The 19185-nt window shown below is 42.6% G+C and overlaps 1 protein-coding gene across 1 annotated transcript in view; it reads left to right on the plus strand.

The window, feature by feature from the left end:
* The window catches only part of LOC149336432 (uncharacterized), a 39446-nt gene extending 20745 nt beyond the window's left edge, over positions 1-18701 (plus strand). The window contains exons 3-10 of the mRNA XM_089552893.1: positions 106-254; positions 3795-3912; positions 5746-5804; positions 8036-8152; positions 9224-9301; positions 12486-12552; positions 14305-14391; positions 16817-18701. Of these exons, the coding sequence (XP_089409019.1) occupies positions 106-254; positions 3795-3912; positions 5746-5804; positions 8036-8152; positions 9224-9301; positions 12486-12552; positions 14305-14391; positions 16817-16875 (734 nt within the window). The 3' untranslated portion in view covers positions 16876-18701. The remainder of the gene's footprint in view (positions 1-105; positions 255-3794; positions 3913-5745; positions 5805-8035; positions 8153-9223; positions 9302-12485; positions 12553-14304; positions 14392-16816) is intronic.
* The last annotated feature ends 484 nt before the right edge of the window (positions 18702-19185 follow it).

A 19185-nucleotide genomic window follows, 5' to 3' on the forward strand; every position in this document is an offset into this window, starting at 1 on the left:
GGGCCATACGGTAATGTGTGCACTAGCATGGGTGTGCTGCATGTCGCAGAGTGTCTGAGCAGAGAATGTTGCAGCGAGTTATTGTTCCTTCTCTTTGGCTGCCAGTATTTGGAGCATGGTTTGGGGTGTCTGGAGTCCTCTTGGAGCACGAGTACGAGATCGCACTGCACGTGGCCTGCATGGTACTGGCGTCGGTCTACAGTGCCACAGAGTACTTTGTCTGTGGAGACAGCCACAACTCTTCGCTCATGTTGGTAGGCAGTTTTCCCACACGTACGCACATTCAAAGGAAGGCCGAGGACAAGTTGAAGTTTCCTTGTACGGATAGATCACTGCCTCATAATGACAAAGAGGCTGCCTCCACTGAAAACATAACTTTCCTAAGCGAGAAAAGGGCAAAAAAAACAACAAAACAACGTAAGGTGAATAGTAGTCATTTTCACAAGCAGATTATGATGAGATCAAGGCCGTAGGTCTCTGAGGCCAGGCTGGACTGCCCTTCACTTCTAACTGATGATTGCACAGTCCTTTTTGTCACTGACGTCATCATGACTTAAAATTCAGTGGGAGAAAGTGAATTTGGTCAAATTTTTGCGACAATAAACACATCTATCGCTACCACACAAACATCAGCATGGCCGCAGAGGGCCAAAATATCAGTTTTTTTAAAAAACAGAAATTGGATGGAGTTGTGCACAGTGTCCCTTTACAATGTCGGCCTCCATGTCTATCTCCCATTCTCCCTCTTTTTTTCTTTTAGCTGTTCTGTGCAGTAAGATTAAGGGCAGCTAGCTGATCTGCATTCACAGGATAGTGTTGCCCTTGTCTCCCTTGAGATTGTCCCACAAGGCTGGTAGTCAATCACATTACTGGTTTGCTGTAATCAGCAAACACTGGTTAATCTAATGTTTTTAGTATAGTTGTCGCTTGAGCACTAACAAGTTATTTCTTGTTGTTCAGGGCAGGATAGCATGTAATCATTGTCCTCCGTGTGCTGAAGCATGACTGTTGAAGTGTGGTTCTTATTGTTTACTGTTCAAATGCTTCCTTGTCCTTGGAGTCTGCAGGTGACACCTTGCATATATGCTTCTTGATCCTGAGTGCTTGGTGTGTGCCGTGTGCGGGTTCCTAGTAGTAACGATTAGTAAACACGCATGAGGAAAGAAACACTTGGCCTCCTTGCAATTATAACTAAAGCTGTGTGAATACTAGCAAAACTTCGTGTCCGAAGCGAGTTCGAATATTAAAAATTGAGTCTGAATTGAATCAAATATTTTTTGAATACTGCCGAGTTAAATTGCCGATGAAATGTTCTGCGAAATATGGCCAGTAAAGAAAAAAGAAATTATTAGAGGGTGTGCGGATATGAAATTTTTGGGTGCGAAGCAATCACGAATAATAAAAATTGGTCGCAAATCGAACCAAATAATTTATATTATCAACACAGGTAGTTCAAAATAAAGAATAACGCTTTTACGCAAAATACAGCTATGAAAAGAGACAAAGATATTGCAGACAAATTGTGTTTTCGCCCATCAGCACTATAATTTGTTGTATTTGTAATGCTTACCAGGCATTAAATAAAGAAGTGGGAGTCATATTGTAGTAATGGCAATTAACTTTATTTTGTAGACTAATACTTTGTTTATGATTGTTTGAATAATAATTTCTGTCAGTGAAAAAAAATCTAATATCACAGTTTGATTTAATGCTTACACAACAAAGAAGTTAACTGAATGCTGCCATAGTGTAATTATCTCTCACCCCTACTTTGCCAGTGTACGTAGGGTTAGGCTGTTGATGTCATCGGACACATGTATTTAACTGTGTAAATACAGTTATTTTATCAAGGGGTCCGTCAACAATGTGGATGCCGAAAATAAGGAAACTGAACGGAAAGTGATTTTCACCCAAAGTTTTCATGTCAGGCAATCAACCAAACCCCTACATACACTGGCAAAGTAGGGGTGAGAGATAATTAACCTATGGCAGCATTCAGTTAACTTCTTTGTTGTGTAAGCATTAAATCAAACTGCGATATTAGATTAGACCCAACAGTAGACTAATTAAAGGCAGCACTGTTTCTTTTGGAAGTGTCCAGCATATACTTGAATTTAATGCTTACAGAGAAAGGCTAAATTTTCTTAGTCTGTGACATTGGAGGACATAATAGGAGAATGTACGAAAACCCTCTTAATTTGAATTTCACAAGAGCAGAGAACACGTTTGAATTAACTGAATGTCGAATTGTCAGGGGTCCGAAAAAAAAAAAACTAGTTACAAAATGCTTCGCATCACCACACCTTTATTTCTTGAAAAAGTTTGGTTGATTGCCTGACATAAAAACTTTGGGTGAAAATCAGTTTTTGTTCAGTTTCTTATTTTCAACATCCACATTGTTGATGGACTGCCTGATAAAATAACTATATTTTCACAGTTCAGCACATAATGTGTCCGATGGCATCAGCAGCCTCCCCCTACTTGTGCACACACCCTGCGGAAAAAAAAAGAAGCCTTTTGTGCACGGACACGACAGTGTAAAATGATTGCGAGTGCCATGTTAACATGAAGAATGCTGACAGCACGGTTCGCAACGTGCATGCAGCAAAAACAAGTAAATGACTTCTCAACCGATGATCATCGCGGTGAGCACAGTGCTTAACATTTTGGTTGGATGCCAGCATCACTCGTGCCATAGCGGCCAGACTTCTGAGTCACTCACTCAACACCATCATCGCTCCATGCGAGCTCTGCCACTATTCAAATTGACTGAAGTACAGCCAGATTCCTCCATATTAACGAGTTTAGGCCATAGAATAGTACTTATGTTTGACAGGACTGGATGGGGTGTCCATCCACTTTTCCAAATTAACGAGAGTCTAATTAACCAGATGTTACTAGCATCTATAACTGCAGGCAGTGTCCTAGTGGCTTGAGCATCCGCCTCGCATCCGGGAGGTGTGGGGTTCGATTCCCAGTGCCGCCGGGTACCCACCGGTGATACCATGGGCACAAGCTTTCCCCTGGCCTGGTGCTCGGCTTAATCAGGGTGAAATGCTTGGGAAATGTTCTCTGACCCTACCTTCAGTCAACAAAAATACCTTGTGCCATGGTGCTATTTAGCCGCATATACCTATGCACCATAAAATTTCACTGTCGTCATCAGTAGCATCTATATTTTACTATGTGCGTAGGAACATGCTGCATAGGTATAGGGTCATGCCAGTCTACCGTTCATCAACCTTACATGCATCTTGCATATACCTTGACCAACACTGTTCCCACTTCGAGTTATTGACCAGTTCGCTCTCGCCCTACCATAAGCTTGCCGTCCCGGTTAGCTCAGTTGGTAGAGTGACTGTTCCGGTGAAGCGGTGGTCCCGGGCTCGAACCCCGGACCAGGACGAATTTTTCTTTAACTGTGAAGTTTCTGAGAAACTGAGAAAGCTGTATAGCTTTCCTTTGTAGCCGTATGGCTGCGCTCGGGTGGATGTCAACGAGTAATTACTCCCTTATTACCCTACATGCAAGGGGCAACCAGTCTCAAAATGTTTGTCCAAACTGAGCACACGGGTGGGTTTGCATTTTGCCTCTATTTGAAAGCAGCTGACACAGTTTGGTTCAATTTCACGGCATCATGCTAAGTAGGAGAAGGATGTAGTTGCTAGGCCGTCATGGATACATTTCGTTCAGAGTGAAAGTTTTGCATTTTCTGGTTCTCGGAGTGGTTTTCCACATCTTCCTAATTTCTTGAGGGGACCTGCAGGTCCTTATTTGCTTTTTGTTTTTCACAGTATCGAGCACTGGTGGCAGCAACCATGACAAGCATATCGGCTGTCCTGGCCACCAGGACTGTCTTCCACCCAACTTGGACTGAATTTGTGCTCGTTGGAGTCTCTGAGGGAATGATAGGTAGGGCCTTCTTTCTTTTTCCCTTTTTAGGCTGTGTTGCAGGGTGTTGTCTTGTTTTAAAGTTACACTGAGGATGAAATGCTGTTGGTCTGTGTGGTTTGTGCACCTGATTTCCAAAGTGATGTTGAAATTATAATCAGGTGTATTTCTTCCAGGTCTCGTGTGTTTGCCAGTGCTGTGCCAATGTGTTATCATTCATACTACTTGTGCACTCATTTAGTCTTCTTTTAGTATGTTGTGTTATCCTTGCTGACATGTTTCCCAATATCTTCTTTGCATGTGTTATTGTATGTAGTAATATCCCCCTGCAATAATGCCTCATGGGCGCTGTAGGTACTTGCAATAAATAAATAAATATATTGATTGATTACTGTGTCCTAATGGCAAAGAGGCTGCTTCCGCTGAAAACAGGTTTTTTGAGCTAGAAAATACCAAAAAAAGAAGTACAGCTTTATTCACTGCCAACCGTTTTCACTACCAAACTGCGGTGATGGCAGTGCTTTTTCTTCTTAGACACAGATCTCTGAGGAGTCCTTTTTTTCACTGACGCCATGAGTTTAAATGAAAAATTTCTCGGCAGTAAATGCATCTCTTGGTGCCAAACAAGTATCGACGGAGCCTCAGAAAGCAAGAACTTTTTAACAGAAAATATTGAATAGAGTTGACCACAGCGTCCCCCTAAAAGTGCAAAGAGACACGTTCAGTGTCTCTGTAGTGTGAAGATTTTCACGCATTTCCTTGTTTTTTGGAATATATGAGAAAGATAGCCTGCGTTCCTATTTTTAGTCTTTTAGAAGTAGGTATTTCTTGGCAAATAAAGCCATTTTGTTTATCGTGGTATGATACATAACAGGCATGTTATCATTATTGTGAGCATGAAGTTAGTGTACTGAACATAGCCAAAAGAAAAATGAGCCACTTGATTCTAAAGAGGAAGTCATAAAAGTCACTTGCATTGCTTTTTATGCTTCATTTATAATTGGCATGACGTCAGCTTTTGTCTCAAATGCAAAGTTTTTGCACCTTTTTGCCTGGATTGTCATGCTACAGAGCGAGAGGATCGGAAAGGCCAAGGCAGTGAATGCAGGAATGGTTAGGAGTGCATTGTAATGGCCCCTGTTTTCCATGCCAGGCAGGATGTTTTATAACTATTGGGCAGCAGCAGAGGCATGTGCTTTATTTAATCCAAACAAGCTCAGAGCCCCAGTATTGGTAGGTTAATTGATGAAAAGTCCTCTGTATTCAAAGCTTAGTTTTGTATTGCACAGGGTTTGCGCATGCGTTATAAAGCGGCCAGTTCCAGCCAACAGGACAAAGAGGGAAAAGGAAAAACTTTTGTGTGGTTGGTTTATTGGGGTTTAACATCCCGAAGCAACTCAGGCTATGAGGGACGCCGTAGTGAAGGGCTACGGGAATTTTCGACCACCTGGGGTTCTTTAACGTGCACTGACGCCAAACAGTACACTGGCATCTAGAATTTCGCCTCCATCGAAATTCGGCCGCCGTGGCCGGGGTCGAGCCCGTGTCTTTCGGGTCAGCAGCCGAGTGCCATAACCACTGAGCCACCACGGTGGGGCAAAACTTGTGTGTGGGTCTGTGTGCTTGCACGTGTGTTGTTGTATTGAGGTTACCGGATGTGGCGCAAAGGCATTGTAAACAACGGGTAGCATTTCTGCTCAAACACTTGCATTGCCACTATTATCTCAATTTGTGCAGCTTTTCGTCAGCCTGTAAAACAAGAATGGTTTATAGTTCTGCTAATTAACTGCAAGAGGAGTGTATACTGTGAGGCACGGGTGTTGCCTAATAGCTGTTTTTTTTTTGTTGTTCCAGAGATGTACAGGACATTTTGCAAGTTTCTTGCCCTGTTGAAGCTGGAGTTCTTGTCTTATGTGAGTTGGAACATTGTGGCTGAATACTCGATCTTGGCGGCAGTCCTTTGAATATGCTTATGTTTTAGCAGTATTTCAGCTACCTTTTGTTTAGCATGGCCCAGCGCATGTTTCATTGGTGTAGTATGTGGTTACAAATTAACTACGACGCACATTCATAAAGGAAGCCAACAGTACATTTGTTTCTGGTGGTTGGACTGCAGCTGTAAATCTGGCAAGTCGTATGACATTTGACTGCAACTTCATAAACACTTCATAAGATTTCATGAGGCAGTATTGTTCTCTTGCTCTTTTAGTTCAACATTGAGAAATCTGTCTAACTTTCTCTTATGTGGCTGCATTTGAGGAGCTTAAATTTGTTAATAACTATGCTTTTGACAGCTTTTCTTTTAGGCCCTCAAAGTGGACGCTTCAGGGTAGGTGTTTGTTAGGCAATACTTTGTGAGTTTTGTTGTCTCTCATGCAAGGTGTGTTTGCGATTCCTAAAAACAGGTCTGGTGCAGTTTGTATTACGGTGGTTTTAGTTCTAAATGCAGTTGCTTTTGTCTTCTGTGCATTATAATAATTAATGAGGTACTTGTGCTTCATTAATGCAATTCTTTTAAAGGGGCTGCGAAACACTGCTTGGGGGGATACCGGCTATACTTCAGGTGGATTCTTTATGTCACACAGATGCTGACTTAAAAAGAATTACAGGAATCAATGCACAGGAACGGGAGTTATTCAATGAAGAAATTTCAAAATACAAGCAAACAAAATGCTGCCCTCAACTTGATTTTGGCGGGGCTTCCCACTCCTATTTCACCCTCCCGATGACGGCACCTGGCGCAACCAATCAAAACAGCCAGCCAGAGCACGTCGCGGAAGTTTGCACTCCATGTTTGCCTGCTCTCTGTAACTCGTTCTTGCTGAGACTGACAGCGTCGTTTCCATGCCAGAGCCCCTGGTGGTGTATTTTTATTTTACTTTCTTTGCAGGGCTTTTATCTGAGACGAACAAGTTGTTTTTGTTGATCTAATATAAAACACCGACAGGTGACAAAATGTGTCTCTATTTATTCACACAACTGGCAGTATACTTACTGTTTGTCCAATCATCAAGCTTGCGCCAGGTGATGTCATATCCGCTGCTGAAACCCGCCACTGTGTGGGGACACCATCAGAGGCATGAATTTGTTTTTGGGAGGACATTAAAATATTAAAAAACGGAATATGCGTTGTATTACTGACTCTAATAGCACCATGGTAGCTCGCTGTATACAATCAACAGGCAAAACAGTCAACTAAGATTGTGTTTATGGGCCCCTTTAATGTGGGTTACCAATACGGGATAGCTCTTTGACTGTAAATGCAGTGACAAACGGGCTAGTGTCATCTCATCGGTGTACAGAATAACTTTGCTGTTGCATCTTTCGTGGAACTGTGAAAAAAAAAAGGGGTACCAGCCAGGAAACATAGTAGGCGAATAGAGCACTTGAAAATGAAAAAATTGTACATCATTGTTTGTCTGCATATTTTTTTTTTTTTAACTCTAAACGCAACATAGTCCTCTGCAATTTGCAAGACTTTGTGGCTCTTGCGATAGTTCTGCATGCACGCGATATTCCTGAAATGCTCATGCAGTGATGGCCCTCCGTCTGCCTGAGGAGCTGTCTATGGAAGGGAGGCAGCAGCGAGGAGGGAGTGTGTGCAGAGCGGGCGAAGCTTTCAGTGCTGTCTTCAAGGCGGCTGCTTTAATCCTACTCAGTCATCATCTTTTGGAGTATAGAAATCGTGTCTTTTAAGCTTCAGGGGTCACAATAAAAATTGATGACAGAAGAGAAAGCCTAGGAGCCAACCCACGCGGCCCCATTCGGTACAGTGCTGCCTGTGCGCTGTCTTCTGCGGCGCAGTTTCGTTTTTTGTGTCTTTGGTCATTCGTCCTTGTATCACAGTAGCCACAACTTCACGCAGCCTATAAGCGTGTATGTAGCATTGGCCTGGGTACACCCGGGCTGGGGCCATTGAGCACAGTAACTATTGAGCACCGACAGACAACTTTGGCCTGCATGCCAAGGACCACATTGTTTCACAAATCGCTCAAATGATCACATGCTCAGAGATCCATTTCTGTGTTGGCTAAAAGTACCCCCCCCCCCCCCCCCCCCATTGCTCACTGTGTGACACCTTGCATGCAGTTGGGCTGGCCTTGTTGTCGATGGCTGCTAGAATAGGATGCCTTGTTTGATGCAGACTATATTCGGAATCCTCGTGCTGAATGCTGGTGTTCATAGTACTCCGTGGCAGTTCTCAACAATGGCGATCATCATCGTGTACAGTGTGGTCCTTTGGAGTATCGGATCGCTGGCTGTGAGTGTGGTTTTTGTTGTTTCACCTTGCTTGCTTCTTTCTTTTGGTTTTCAGTGCTTATCAAAGATGTAGTGTTTCTTTTCTGACTGACTGATCAGCTGCCATGAATTCCAGCAGAGAAGCTGTTTCAAAAAATCCATTATATTTGCGTTCATGTGAATAATGTGGCCTTTCTCTTGTGTTGGTGATATTCGTTGTCTGTGTATCAGGTCAAAAGAAAAAGATCATGCCTTGTTTACAGAGACTGCTGCTCAGGTTTTTTCTTCCTTTGCCATGCCTCTACTATAACTCTTGTAAAAACCTATACTTCTTTGTGAATTCTGAAATATTGTTTTCACTTTGTATCGCGGTCACGTTCATGAACGACTGCACATTCTGCATTAGATGTGTGCTCTTGGGTTTTCTTTTGCGTTGTATTTAGCGTTTGTTTTCCCGTCTGCTCTTGCACTAAATGCTGAAATACCGGCCTACGTTCGCTGTGTTCTCAGCTGACGTAATAGAGGTTGCAGTGATTTCTTTCTATTGTTCATTGTAGGTTTGTTCTGTAGTCAGTTATAGTAGTGAACTGCCGTTGCGAACCCTTAGCATTCCACCCGCTCCACGCTAGAGCATGTCAATTCGGCAGAGAGCAGAGTCGGCTGGAGCGAGCGGAGGGTGCTTGCATACTGCTGACGGAGAAAGTACTCGGCATCCCTTGCACCCTCCCTTGCGTGTTTATGCCACAGAACAAACGGGAGACGGCAGGATGCTAGAAGCAAGTGCTCCGCTAAAGGAAATATACGTCGTGCACACTTACGATCAAATCCGCCGATTTTGGGGGAGCTTTCTGCACTGCTCACTGGAATGATGTTGGCTTGGCAGCTGCTCCCAATCTGCCACTGGAAAATGCAACCCACGACCCCTATCAGCCATTGAAATAGCCTTGCTCAAAATTGTGCCCAAAAAGTTCATCCGGAAGTGCTCCAAATCAGTGATTAGAATTCATCATAGAATGTGGAGTCTGCAACTAATTCTGATGTTTTCTCTTGTATCCTTGTAACTAATGGGTGACCTCAAACCCTTGCATTGCAGGTGAGGAAAGAACGGCAGCTTTTAGTGTACACTTATGTTGCACTCAGCATGATAGCCCCGCTGTTTCTGCCACTAGAGGTAAGTGAGGGCATGCTGGGCAGCGGGTAGCATGCTAGATGAAATTCATACTTAAATGTGCTAGTTCCTGGAGTTTGAGCCTGACGTGCATTGAGATCATGGCTGAAAAAATTGCTGCAAATGCAAATGTGCTGTCACCTCGAAAAGGAACGTAACCAGTTCATGGGATAATGCATGTTTCGCATTTCTTGCTAATCTATTTTAAACTCCAAAGCTGTTTTTGAGTTATTTAGCGCATTATAGTGGAAAGCTACGGATTGATTTCAACTCCCTGGAGCCCCTTAACTTGCACTGAAAAAGTGTTTTTGAGTTATTTAGCGCATTATAGTGGAGGGCTATGGGTTGATTTCAACTCTTTAGAGCTCCTTAACTTGCACTGAAATGTCAGCACACTGGTGTCTCTGTACAAAACCTTCCCTTCATCCAAACCTAAGCTTAAAGTCTAAACTAAAATCTAATTTAAAAATCTAAACTGAAATCTAAATTAGACACCTAAAATTAGTAACTGCAGTTGGATACAGCTCAAGAACGCAGCAGCTTTTCCCCGTCTATCCCTGACCATGGAGGGAAGGGACTATCCCCTTTCATCTACCACTACCTGCTTTGTCACCCTAGCGGGGTCATGAGAACCGGCCGACGCCATTGGCTGGAAGGGGGTCCTTTGACGGGGAAAAGCCGCTGCCTTCTTAAGGTGTATCCGACTATAGTTATGGACTTTTCCATTGGCCGGACGCAGATTTTGAGACTCCTGCTCTTTGGACTGTTGCAAACGGGTGTGGAGAGCTCGCGTTACTACTTCCACTGCACCCATGCTAGGTGCAGTCTCGCGTGATTTGAGTGTTATCGCAGTCATTCTGGCAAAAATTGACTGATCAATTTTTTCTGGCTTGACAGTCATTTAGTCTGCAATAAAGATGTTGCAGGATAGAGGAATCCCTCAGCTAGCTAAGCCTTTTTTGCCAGAATAACTGTGTAAGACTACTTTAATCCGAGTAGGTTAAGCCTGAAATGATGACCTTCAAATGATGTCAGACTGTACATACGTAGAATCTTGGTGATATGAATTTTATGGGGTCGTGAGAAATGTTCGAATCACTCGAAATTTCTATAATCTGAAAATGAACATCCGTTTGCAGAAGCACAGGAAACGTAACCAAGCTTATATGTTTTTGGCTGACGGAATTTATTCACAGCCACACGCCACCACTCACTGATCATGTGCGTTAGTAGCGATCAGCGCATTCATTCATTCATTCATTTATTGTACCCTTAAAGGCCCTTTTCGGGCATTACATAAGGGGGGGGGGGGGGGGGGGGAACAGTTGAAATACAAAGTAAAGAGAATAACAATGTTAATACAGTAAAATACAACACAAAGCAATGCAAGAAGAATAAAAAAACAAAAAAAACAAAACAAAAAGAACTGGAGTACACTAGGAAATGTTAAGATGCAGTTCTAATCAATACATGGTGGCGGGTAGGCTAAAGGAAGGAATAGTAACAAGAAAAGTAAATGGTAAAAATCAAAGCATGCGGTTGTTTTTTCATTTGCTGTAATGTTCGATTAGTGCGTCTCTAAATTTACTAGCGTCACGCTTGTTTACAATGTGGTCTGGTAACTGGTTCCAATTTTCTATTGCTGTAGGTAGAAATGATTTATTGAAGGCGATTGTAGAACCATGTAAACGCTGAACACTCAGGGAATTGAAGAGGCGACGCGATGTTCTGGTGGGAGGTAGGAGTAATGAGTCGCGGAGGTAAGGAAAGTTGTAATACAATTTGTGAAAAAAGCAAAGTCGTGAGATTTTTCGACGGTTCTCAAGTGGTAGAAGGTTGAGTGTTGATTTAATCCTGGTGATGCTGCAGTATCTGTCATAATTTGAGGTAATGTAACGTGCTGCGCGGTTCTGAATAGCTTCTAGGGTGTTAATTAAGTACGCCTGATGAGGGTTCCATATAGAAGATTCATATTCAAGTTAGTTTACTACGGATGAAGGTTTCATATGCTAATTTACGGACAGAAGGAGGAGCCAAGTATAACGATCGTCTGATGAAGCCGAGTGATTTGGATGAATTGGCTGCTAATTTCAAGATGTGATTGGACCAGGTTAAATTGCTGGAAATGGTGACTCCGAGGTATTGGTAGGATTGCACGTTTGTTAATGTGTTTGAAAGCAATGAATAAGCGTAAGTGAGGTTGGAATGTTTGCGAGACACTTGCATGTATTGGCATTTTGAGATGTTTAGCGACATAAGCCACTCAGAGCACCATCGTTCAATTATGTTCAAGTCGTTCTGGAGTAATAATTGGTCCCTGTTAGCAGCAATGCGGCGATAAAGAATGCAATCATCTGCAAAGAGGCGAATTGTGGAAGAAATACCAGAGGGAAGATCATTAATGAAGATGAGAAAGAGAAGAGGGCCAAGGACCGACCCTTGTGGTACACCAGACAGCACTTTAGTAGGACCTGAACAATGATTGTCTATTACCGTGTACTGAGAACGACCTATTAGAAAACAGTGTATCCATGCTACAATTAGAGGGTCAATGGACAGACCGGAAAGTTTAGACATGAGACGATGGTGGGGTACGCGATCGAAAGCCTTAGAAAAGTCTAAAAAAATGATGTCAGTTTGGAATGAAGAGTCATCAGTGATGTGCTAGCCTCACGCCACCGTTTAGTGTTCGCGATGCATACTACGTGACTGTTTGCAATTAAGGAACAGCACTCAGTGCTCGCTGGTGCAGTCACAGCTCCGCGTTCGTATCATCCGTAGTGGTGAGGGAAAGCATTCGGAACAGCCGAAATTCTCCCGATTTTACACAGTGCGATTTGGCCAGAGCCGTGACGGTATCATCCGTATCATTTGGTATCAGCCATGACCGTATCATTGAGATTTTATGTACAAGAGTCCAGCGAGGACTGTGGTGGCACTTAGGGAGTGTTTATTGGAAAAGTCTATCAGTGTCAAATCATGGACTCAAAGAAGTAATGGTTAAAGTGTACTCACTGTTCTTATTTTTTTCTTTCACTAGCATTTCGTTTCAGCCTGGTAGTGCGAATAAGTGTTGCGTGTTGCAAGTTATGACATTTCTCACCGTCTGCTCTAAATCTGTGCCTTAGTGTGTGCTGTGTGTTACACTTGGATCTAAGTTAAAGTAGAATTTCTGCTGCTGTTTCAGATAAGTGCCCGGTTTCCAAACAAGCCAGTTCAGATTGCCGATGCACCGATTGTGCATCTTGTTTCAGGTAGGGTCCTGATATCTTATCTTTTCACTTTTCTGCACAAGACTGTCTTTGAGGTGAATGTCACAGGACCTTGTAAATTTGTCCTGGTCATCAAAAGTTCAGCTTAACAGACGAACCTCAAATGTAAGGTTGTGTATGGCCATGTAGTGATGAGTGATGTACCAGTAATAGAGCAAACATAAGTAAAAAAGCGTGCACTAAGAAATATGTGTTACCACTCTGGAAAACAAATACGTTTAGAAATCCCACACACAGTCTGCAGTCAAGTATTCCGTCATTGTGGGTTTTAGCAGCATTGTTTTTTTCCACATGATAGAACATTTTCTTAATATCCGGAAAAGCTTTCTCACGGTTGCAACGCTCCTGCATAAACTTTACTTTTGCTTGAAAGGCTGCATGTGCTCAATTACGCGTTATTATATAGAAGGCCACCTGCAATTAACCATTGCCTCCTTGGTTTATTAAACAACATACAAGAAGCGTTTATTTGTTCTCATTCTGCAGTGCAGGAGTGCGTGTTAACCCATTTGCTTCTGAAGACTGCAATTTGTTGTCCTCGCTTTCAAGTGTCTACTTTTAATAGGCGTCAACAGATGCTTGGCTGCTAATTTTTGGATAGTAGTTTTCATGCCAGATGACACTAGTCGCTCACTAATTTCAAAAATATATTGTAGGAAAAAAAAATTCTCTCGCCGCTTCTTTTTAACGTGACCATGGCATTGCGGCAAGACAGGTTTCAGGGGCGCTGAAATTCATGCGCTGCTTTTTGGTGCTGAAGTGGATGCAGACTGCAAATACCCCAAATTTTTAGATGTTATTGAAAGCAGGGAGTGTGACTTGATCTGCAAGGTCAAGATTATAACTCTGACTCTGTGCCTGCTGCTTCAGACTTTGCTTGAGCCCCAACTTGGAAATCCATATGTTTGCAAGAAAGCTGGAGATGACGCTTAAGCTACACCTTAAGGGTACGACGTGATAGTGTTAATGGTTTAATGCCCATATGTGCGGAATTTGTCGTTCTCTGCGTAACACTCATAAATACCTGGCAGTCCTCATACCAATCCTGCCGCTGTGGTGAAGTAGCTAAGTGATGCGTCACTGCTCTGCAATGGCAGGTGCTGCCACCTGTGGGGCTTGTGCCAATCGTTAATCTAACTGCCGTCTGTCACGGTTGACAGTTTGCTCACAGTCAAGTGGGCAGGTTGTGATGACATCACAGGGTGACACTACCTAGGTGGCCCAACTGCCACCAGTGTTGGTTCTATGAGGATCTTTCGCTTACACCGCCGCTGGGTTTCCCACTGAACCATTTCTTTGCTTGAACCACTGAACCATTTCATTTCCCATTTCGTTATTGCATTCTCATATGCCAGCACCGTGTTTCTGTATTGGTATTTTTGCCCTGCTTATTTGTAGTTGAGGTAGATGAGCATCAGTAACCAACAGGAAGGAAATAGAAGGCTGACCTACGACTGCCTGGCACTATTTAATGGAATAGAGAATAGCACAGACTGTCATCACTGCACTCCTCTCTTATCTCGTGCCAGTTGAAAATCTAGTTGAAAGAAGGGAAAAATTAAGAAAAAATTAGCGTGAGATATAATATTAGGTAGGCTCTCTTCTTGTTCAAAGGAAACAAATTGCCTCTGTAAGGAATACTTGATTTTTTTGCTGGACTACATGGTAAGCACGTGGGATGCGCATCATTTTGTCGGAAACCTGACATGTAGTGACTTTTCTGGTGACTTGCAGGTGCCTTCTGCATCCTTATGAGGGTCTACCTTCACATTGAATTGCTACGAGTCTTCAAGAATTTCAACTGCGGACTTGTCAACCAAGGTATTCGATATGCTAAAACCTGCTGCCCTCTTTTTGTTTTAATAACACTGCTATTGGGGATAGCTGGTTGAACGTTTTCTTTTTGTGTGCTACTTCTTGGTTATAAGAAGCACAGGAAAGGAATGACTCTGACACATTCAAGTGATGAAAGCATGCGCATAGCCGGGCATGTGAAAGTAGAAATTGAAAGGGGGGCCGTAGAAGCATACATTTGCACTATAACAGCCAAGTTTTTTTTTGCATGAGCTTCCATTGGCACTACAATGGGACTAGCATGCATCGATGTACCAGCTGGGAAAATGCAGCACCCGGGAACTTAACAGAGTGGTTCTGCTGTACCTAGTTGAATATCCAAAATAGTTACTGTTAATAAGCCCATGCAGAATTGCAGTTTAGCAGTACCTTTTGCTGGGCTAGTTGGTGTGACATTGTGTTCAGGAAAGTAAAAACAGCGCTAAATTTTACACAAAGCACATAGAAAGACAGACAGGACGGGCACTGTGCTTTGTGTAAAATTTAGCGCTGTTTTTACTTTCCTGAACAGAATTGCAGTGTGTGGAGGAGCAGCAGGACAAAACAGCAAGAAAGGAAGGTTAAAGAGAAATAGGTACGGAAATCAGCAGATCCTTTAGCCCTTGCCTAAAAGGTCCTGAGCATGCCTGCCTTAACAGGATCATCTAGGAATGGCTCCATTCTGCTTCAGACTACAACCCCAAACAGTCCCGTGACTGGGGAACTTGCTGCACATTGGCAGCGAAAGCAGGCTGGTTGCAAAGGATATCCTAGCGGAGATAGGGAGGCTTTTGTGTGGTGTTTTTCGTTGCTACTACTGTGACAGCTCTGACATGGGGTCTCTTTGATTCGGCTGCACTTGCTGTATCATTACAAGGAGTGCAGCACTTTCGCCTTCGTTTTGTCAGTGCAGCGTGTGCCCACTGCACTTCCATTTTCGTTTTGCAAAAGTGCCAGCCCTGTGCAGCACGAGTTCTTGGCTGGCTTGAGCTCTCCAAAGTGGAAGTGTAGCTGTGGTTCAGCAATATGGCGGCCTCCGTGTGAAGGTCGGAGAAGATGTGACCGTAGTTTAAATGACATGATTACTTTTCATTCTTGAAAGAAGGAAGCGGGTAACTTTATGGTGTCAGAATTGTAAACCTAAGCGGTCGAGTCGATCCCCGTGAGCAGCATTTCAGTGCATATTCGTGAATCATCTGCGCATATACATGCTACCACTTTTTTTTCAGTAAAACAATGCGATTTCCTGGGAATGGTTCATGGCAACACTTATTGCGATTTGCTGCTCGAAAATTCTTCACGTGGTTCGAGAGTTTGGTGGCCATCGATGTCGACAGCATGCGGCAGGCTGGAATTCGGTGGCAATGCCGTGGCTAGCAGACGACTAGGCCTGCACTCAACTAGTATTTGTTTTGGAAGCAGACAGTGCCAAGCTGCATTTGAACTGATGCTGCGCGCTCGCGGTGCTACTTTGGAACTTAACAGAACTAGTGCAGCTAAATCGAAGAGACCTAAGGTGATTTACGAAGTGTCAGCATTTCGTAGTACTTTTAGCCTTGCTTGCTAGCAGCACTTGAATTGGTAGGCTCTGTTCAAACGCAAATGCTTTAATCAAATACGGTAAGAGCACCGAACCATCCTGAAACTTTCACGCTGCACTCAGTACTGTGTTTACAAATTTGGGTAGCGTGTTATTGAACGTAGTATATGACGTTCACAAGTGGTAGGTCATCTGATGCATTGATCTCTGCTTGGAGGAGGCAGCACCACGGAACATCCCAGATATGCTGTTGTTGATGCAGCCTTCCCTGCGTTTCACTCGTACTGCCATCATTATCGCTCTTAAGTTGTGGCAGTCGTGTTGCAGATGAATGTAGCCTTCAGGAGTCATGAAAGATTGTACAACAAGGACATATTTATGGGCAAAAGTGCGCAGAGTTCAGGCTAGCAGCTTATCAAAGCCGGCATTGTAGTCGGTGCTTTGGAAGTCATTGGCCTGTGACATAGCATGAACGATTTCCGTGTGGGAAGAGTTGCGTTTTGCATTTCAGCAACAAGTATTAGAATAAACAGTACATCCAGGGCACTCAAACCTAATTCATTCATTCATTTTGCCCCCATAAAAACTGGAATAATAAGCTCTAGGTATTACTGTATTACTTACCGGAATACAAAACTGCATTGCGTCAAGTGACTTACTATTCCATGACCTGTTCAAATAATATTTGCAGTTCACTTTTCAATCTTGGCGCTTTCTGACTGCAGGGTGGCACTGTGATGCATTGTTTCTTTTTTGTACTGTTTAAGTTTATGATAGGTGTTTTAATGATTAAGAATCAATTCTGTGATTGTATGTTTGTTTTTTTCTTGTCAATGAATGCTTTGTGCCTTCCTTTGCTTCTCCTTGCATAAGCATTCCTGGGCCTCCTGACGCCGGAGACGACTGGCCTGCTGTCGGGGAGGAGACATTGAATTTATTATACGTGCCAAGCAATTAATGATGCATAGCACACGCATTGCGTGTGCATTGTTACATCCAGCCAATCTTGACAGGACCACCTGCTTCTTGACGGTGCTCAACTGCGACCATGAGGTGCGAGATGAAGCATGGAATTTAACCCCTTGTGCTTGGTGGGAATAGTTAAGCTGACTAACATGGCCCGGTCCATGTGTTACATGTAACATATAAGGCAGCCTATGCAGTAATGTTTATGTCGCCATTTTTATTGTGCAGTCAACTATTTTGATGCCGTCAGTCAAGTGTTGGGCGGATTTTGGCAACTTAGAGATCACTATAACATCTCCCTTGCTGGACAGCTATTGTTTGCTGTTTTTCGCAAATTTTTCAGATTTTAAGCTGTTATATATGAATTTTAACACTTTATTCTTATTTTCATGTTATCTTAAGCTAGCCTGTCTCAGTTTATAGTTTCACAGTTGCATCCTCTGCATACCTGTTCTTACAGATGAGACTGTGAGCGGTTTGTTTAGTGTCGATGTCTGCCAGTATTTCTTACAAATTGTTCAAGGCTAGATGTCCCTCGCAAGCTGTAGAGCACGGAACTATCTGGCTGTGCTGCTTTTGAAGATATTTGACGGACAAGACTGTAGCATTTGACAGTACAGGTTGTCTTGAATCTCAATTTCTTTTTTTCTGCAAGTATAATAACACACTGATGACTGTCAAAAGCCTTTCTGGACCTAATAACATTACAAATTCCTGTTTACCCTTCAAAAATTTAGTGTGTACTTGATATTATCAATGTTAATTGGCTAGCTTACTAACAAACTAATTTCTTTATAAGCTCACTGAGAAACTTGTAAATATAGTACAGCATTGCTGGAATGAACTGTTGTTCATATAACTCAAAGCTTTTGTTTTTTGTGCTCGAAAAGACATAGATTGTGGCATAAACAAGCCTCTGCATGCAAGAAGAATGATTTTGAAGGATATACCGGTAAATGTTGAAACCTTGAAAGGACCTTAAATGAAAACTAATGTTCGGCACTTGTGTACCATTTAAACCTTTGTGCAGTCCAGGTTTTGCATATGGGTCATCTACTGCATATTGTGCCTCGAGATAACTTTTCAGGGCACACACGAAGAAGGTCACAAAACTGTATGGTTTTCTACAAAACAGTCGCATCATTTTGGTTGAAATTGATTGTGTTGGAAGGCCTTAGCGAGATATGAACAGATGACAGATGGTGAAGAAAAGACAATTTTACTGAAGAGCATAAGCTGCGAATGAATTACGGATTAGTCTTTTCGAGCTTATTGTACAAATGATGTGCATGTGCAGTGCCCTGTGATTTTTCTGCACTCCTTTCTGCGGCAAGCTTGTGATGGAATTATTATTATTATTTTTTTATTGATACTGCGATCTTTTACAAGACCTTCGCAGGGTGGGCACACAATACATAAATTCTGCAAACAATACAAGAACAATTGATCAACAATTTAAGATCAAGAACACAATTGCAAAAAGTACAAACGAAACACAGAAATGTAGCGGTACGACATTATAAAAAAGTTAAAGGTGGCTTTCAAACCTTTTTAGTGAAGTTTGGGTTACTGCATCATTAGTTAGATTATTCCAGTCTCTAATCGTTCTGGGGAAAAAGGAGTACTTAAAGGTGTTAATTTGTGCGTTTAATGGTGTTACTGTAAAATCATGGCGTTGTCTTGTGTTGTACCCTGAGGAGAACGATATAATATTGAATGTGTAATTATGGAGTGCAGTCCGCTTGCCCTGTTGTTTGTTTCCAGCAGTGGAATAAATGCATTCGTATTTTTTTTTACATTGTCTGTGGTATGCTTAATCTAAATGGTGATAATGTGATTTTGTTGACATAGCTGACTAAATGCATGTGCCTGCATTTTTTTTTTCTCGCACAAAGTAATAAACCTGACTGCAGCCATGCAAAGGAAGTATAAGTTGTGAACCCGCAGTCGGGAGGGAACTTTCATTTTCTGCGGCCTGTCATAAACATGAATGTTCTGTCTTTGGTAGAGTGCATAAAAGCTACCATGAAAACGCATTACTCAGAGCCTCCACTTGTATATGTCATTGTTTGTGTTTTGTTATTTTTTGTGCGTATATGTGCTTCTCTTTTTCCATCCGGTTCAGCCTGTCCAGCAGGTATGCTCATTTGCATGTGCTTCAACTTTCCTAACAAACTTATATGGTTGTGGTTGCCGTTCGATCAGTCCTCCTACCTTCAATGGCTGGTTCAGAAGGCTATTACTTAAGATACAACTCATCGACTTCAATCCATGCT

The sequence above is a fragment of the Amblyomma mixtum genome, chromosome 7, assembly GCF_055824585.1.
Source record: "Amblyomma mixtum isolate Tamu chromosome 7, ASM5582458v1, whole genome shotgun sequence".
Classification (NCBI taxonomy): Eukaryota; Metazoa; Arthropoda; class Arachnida; order Ixodida; family Ixodidae; genus Amblyomma; species Amblyomma mixtum.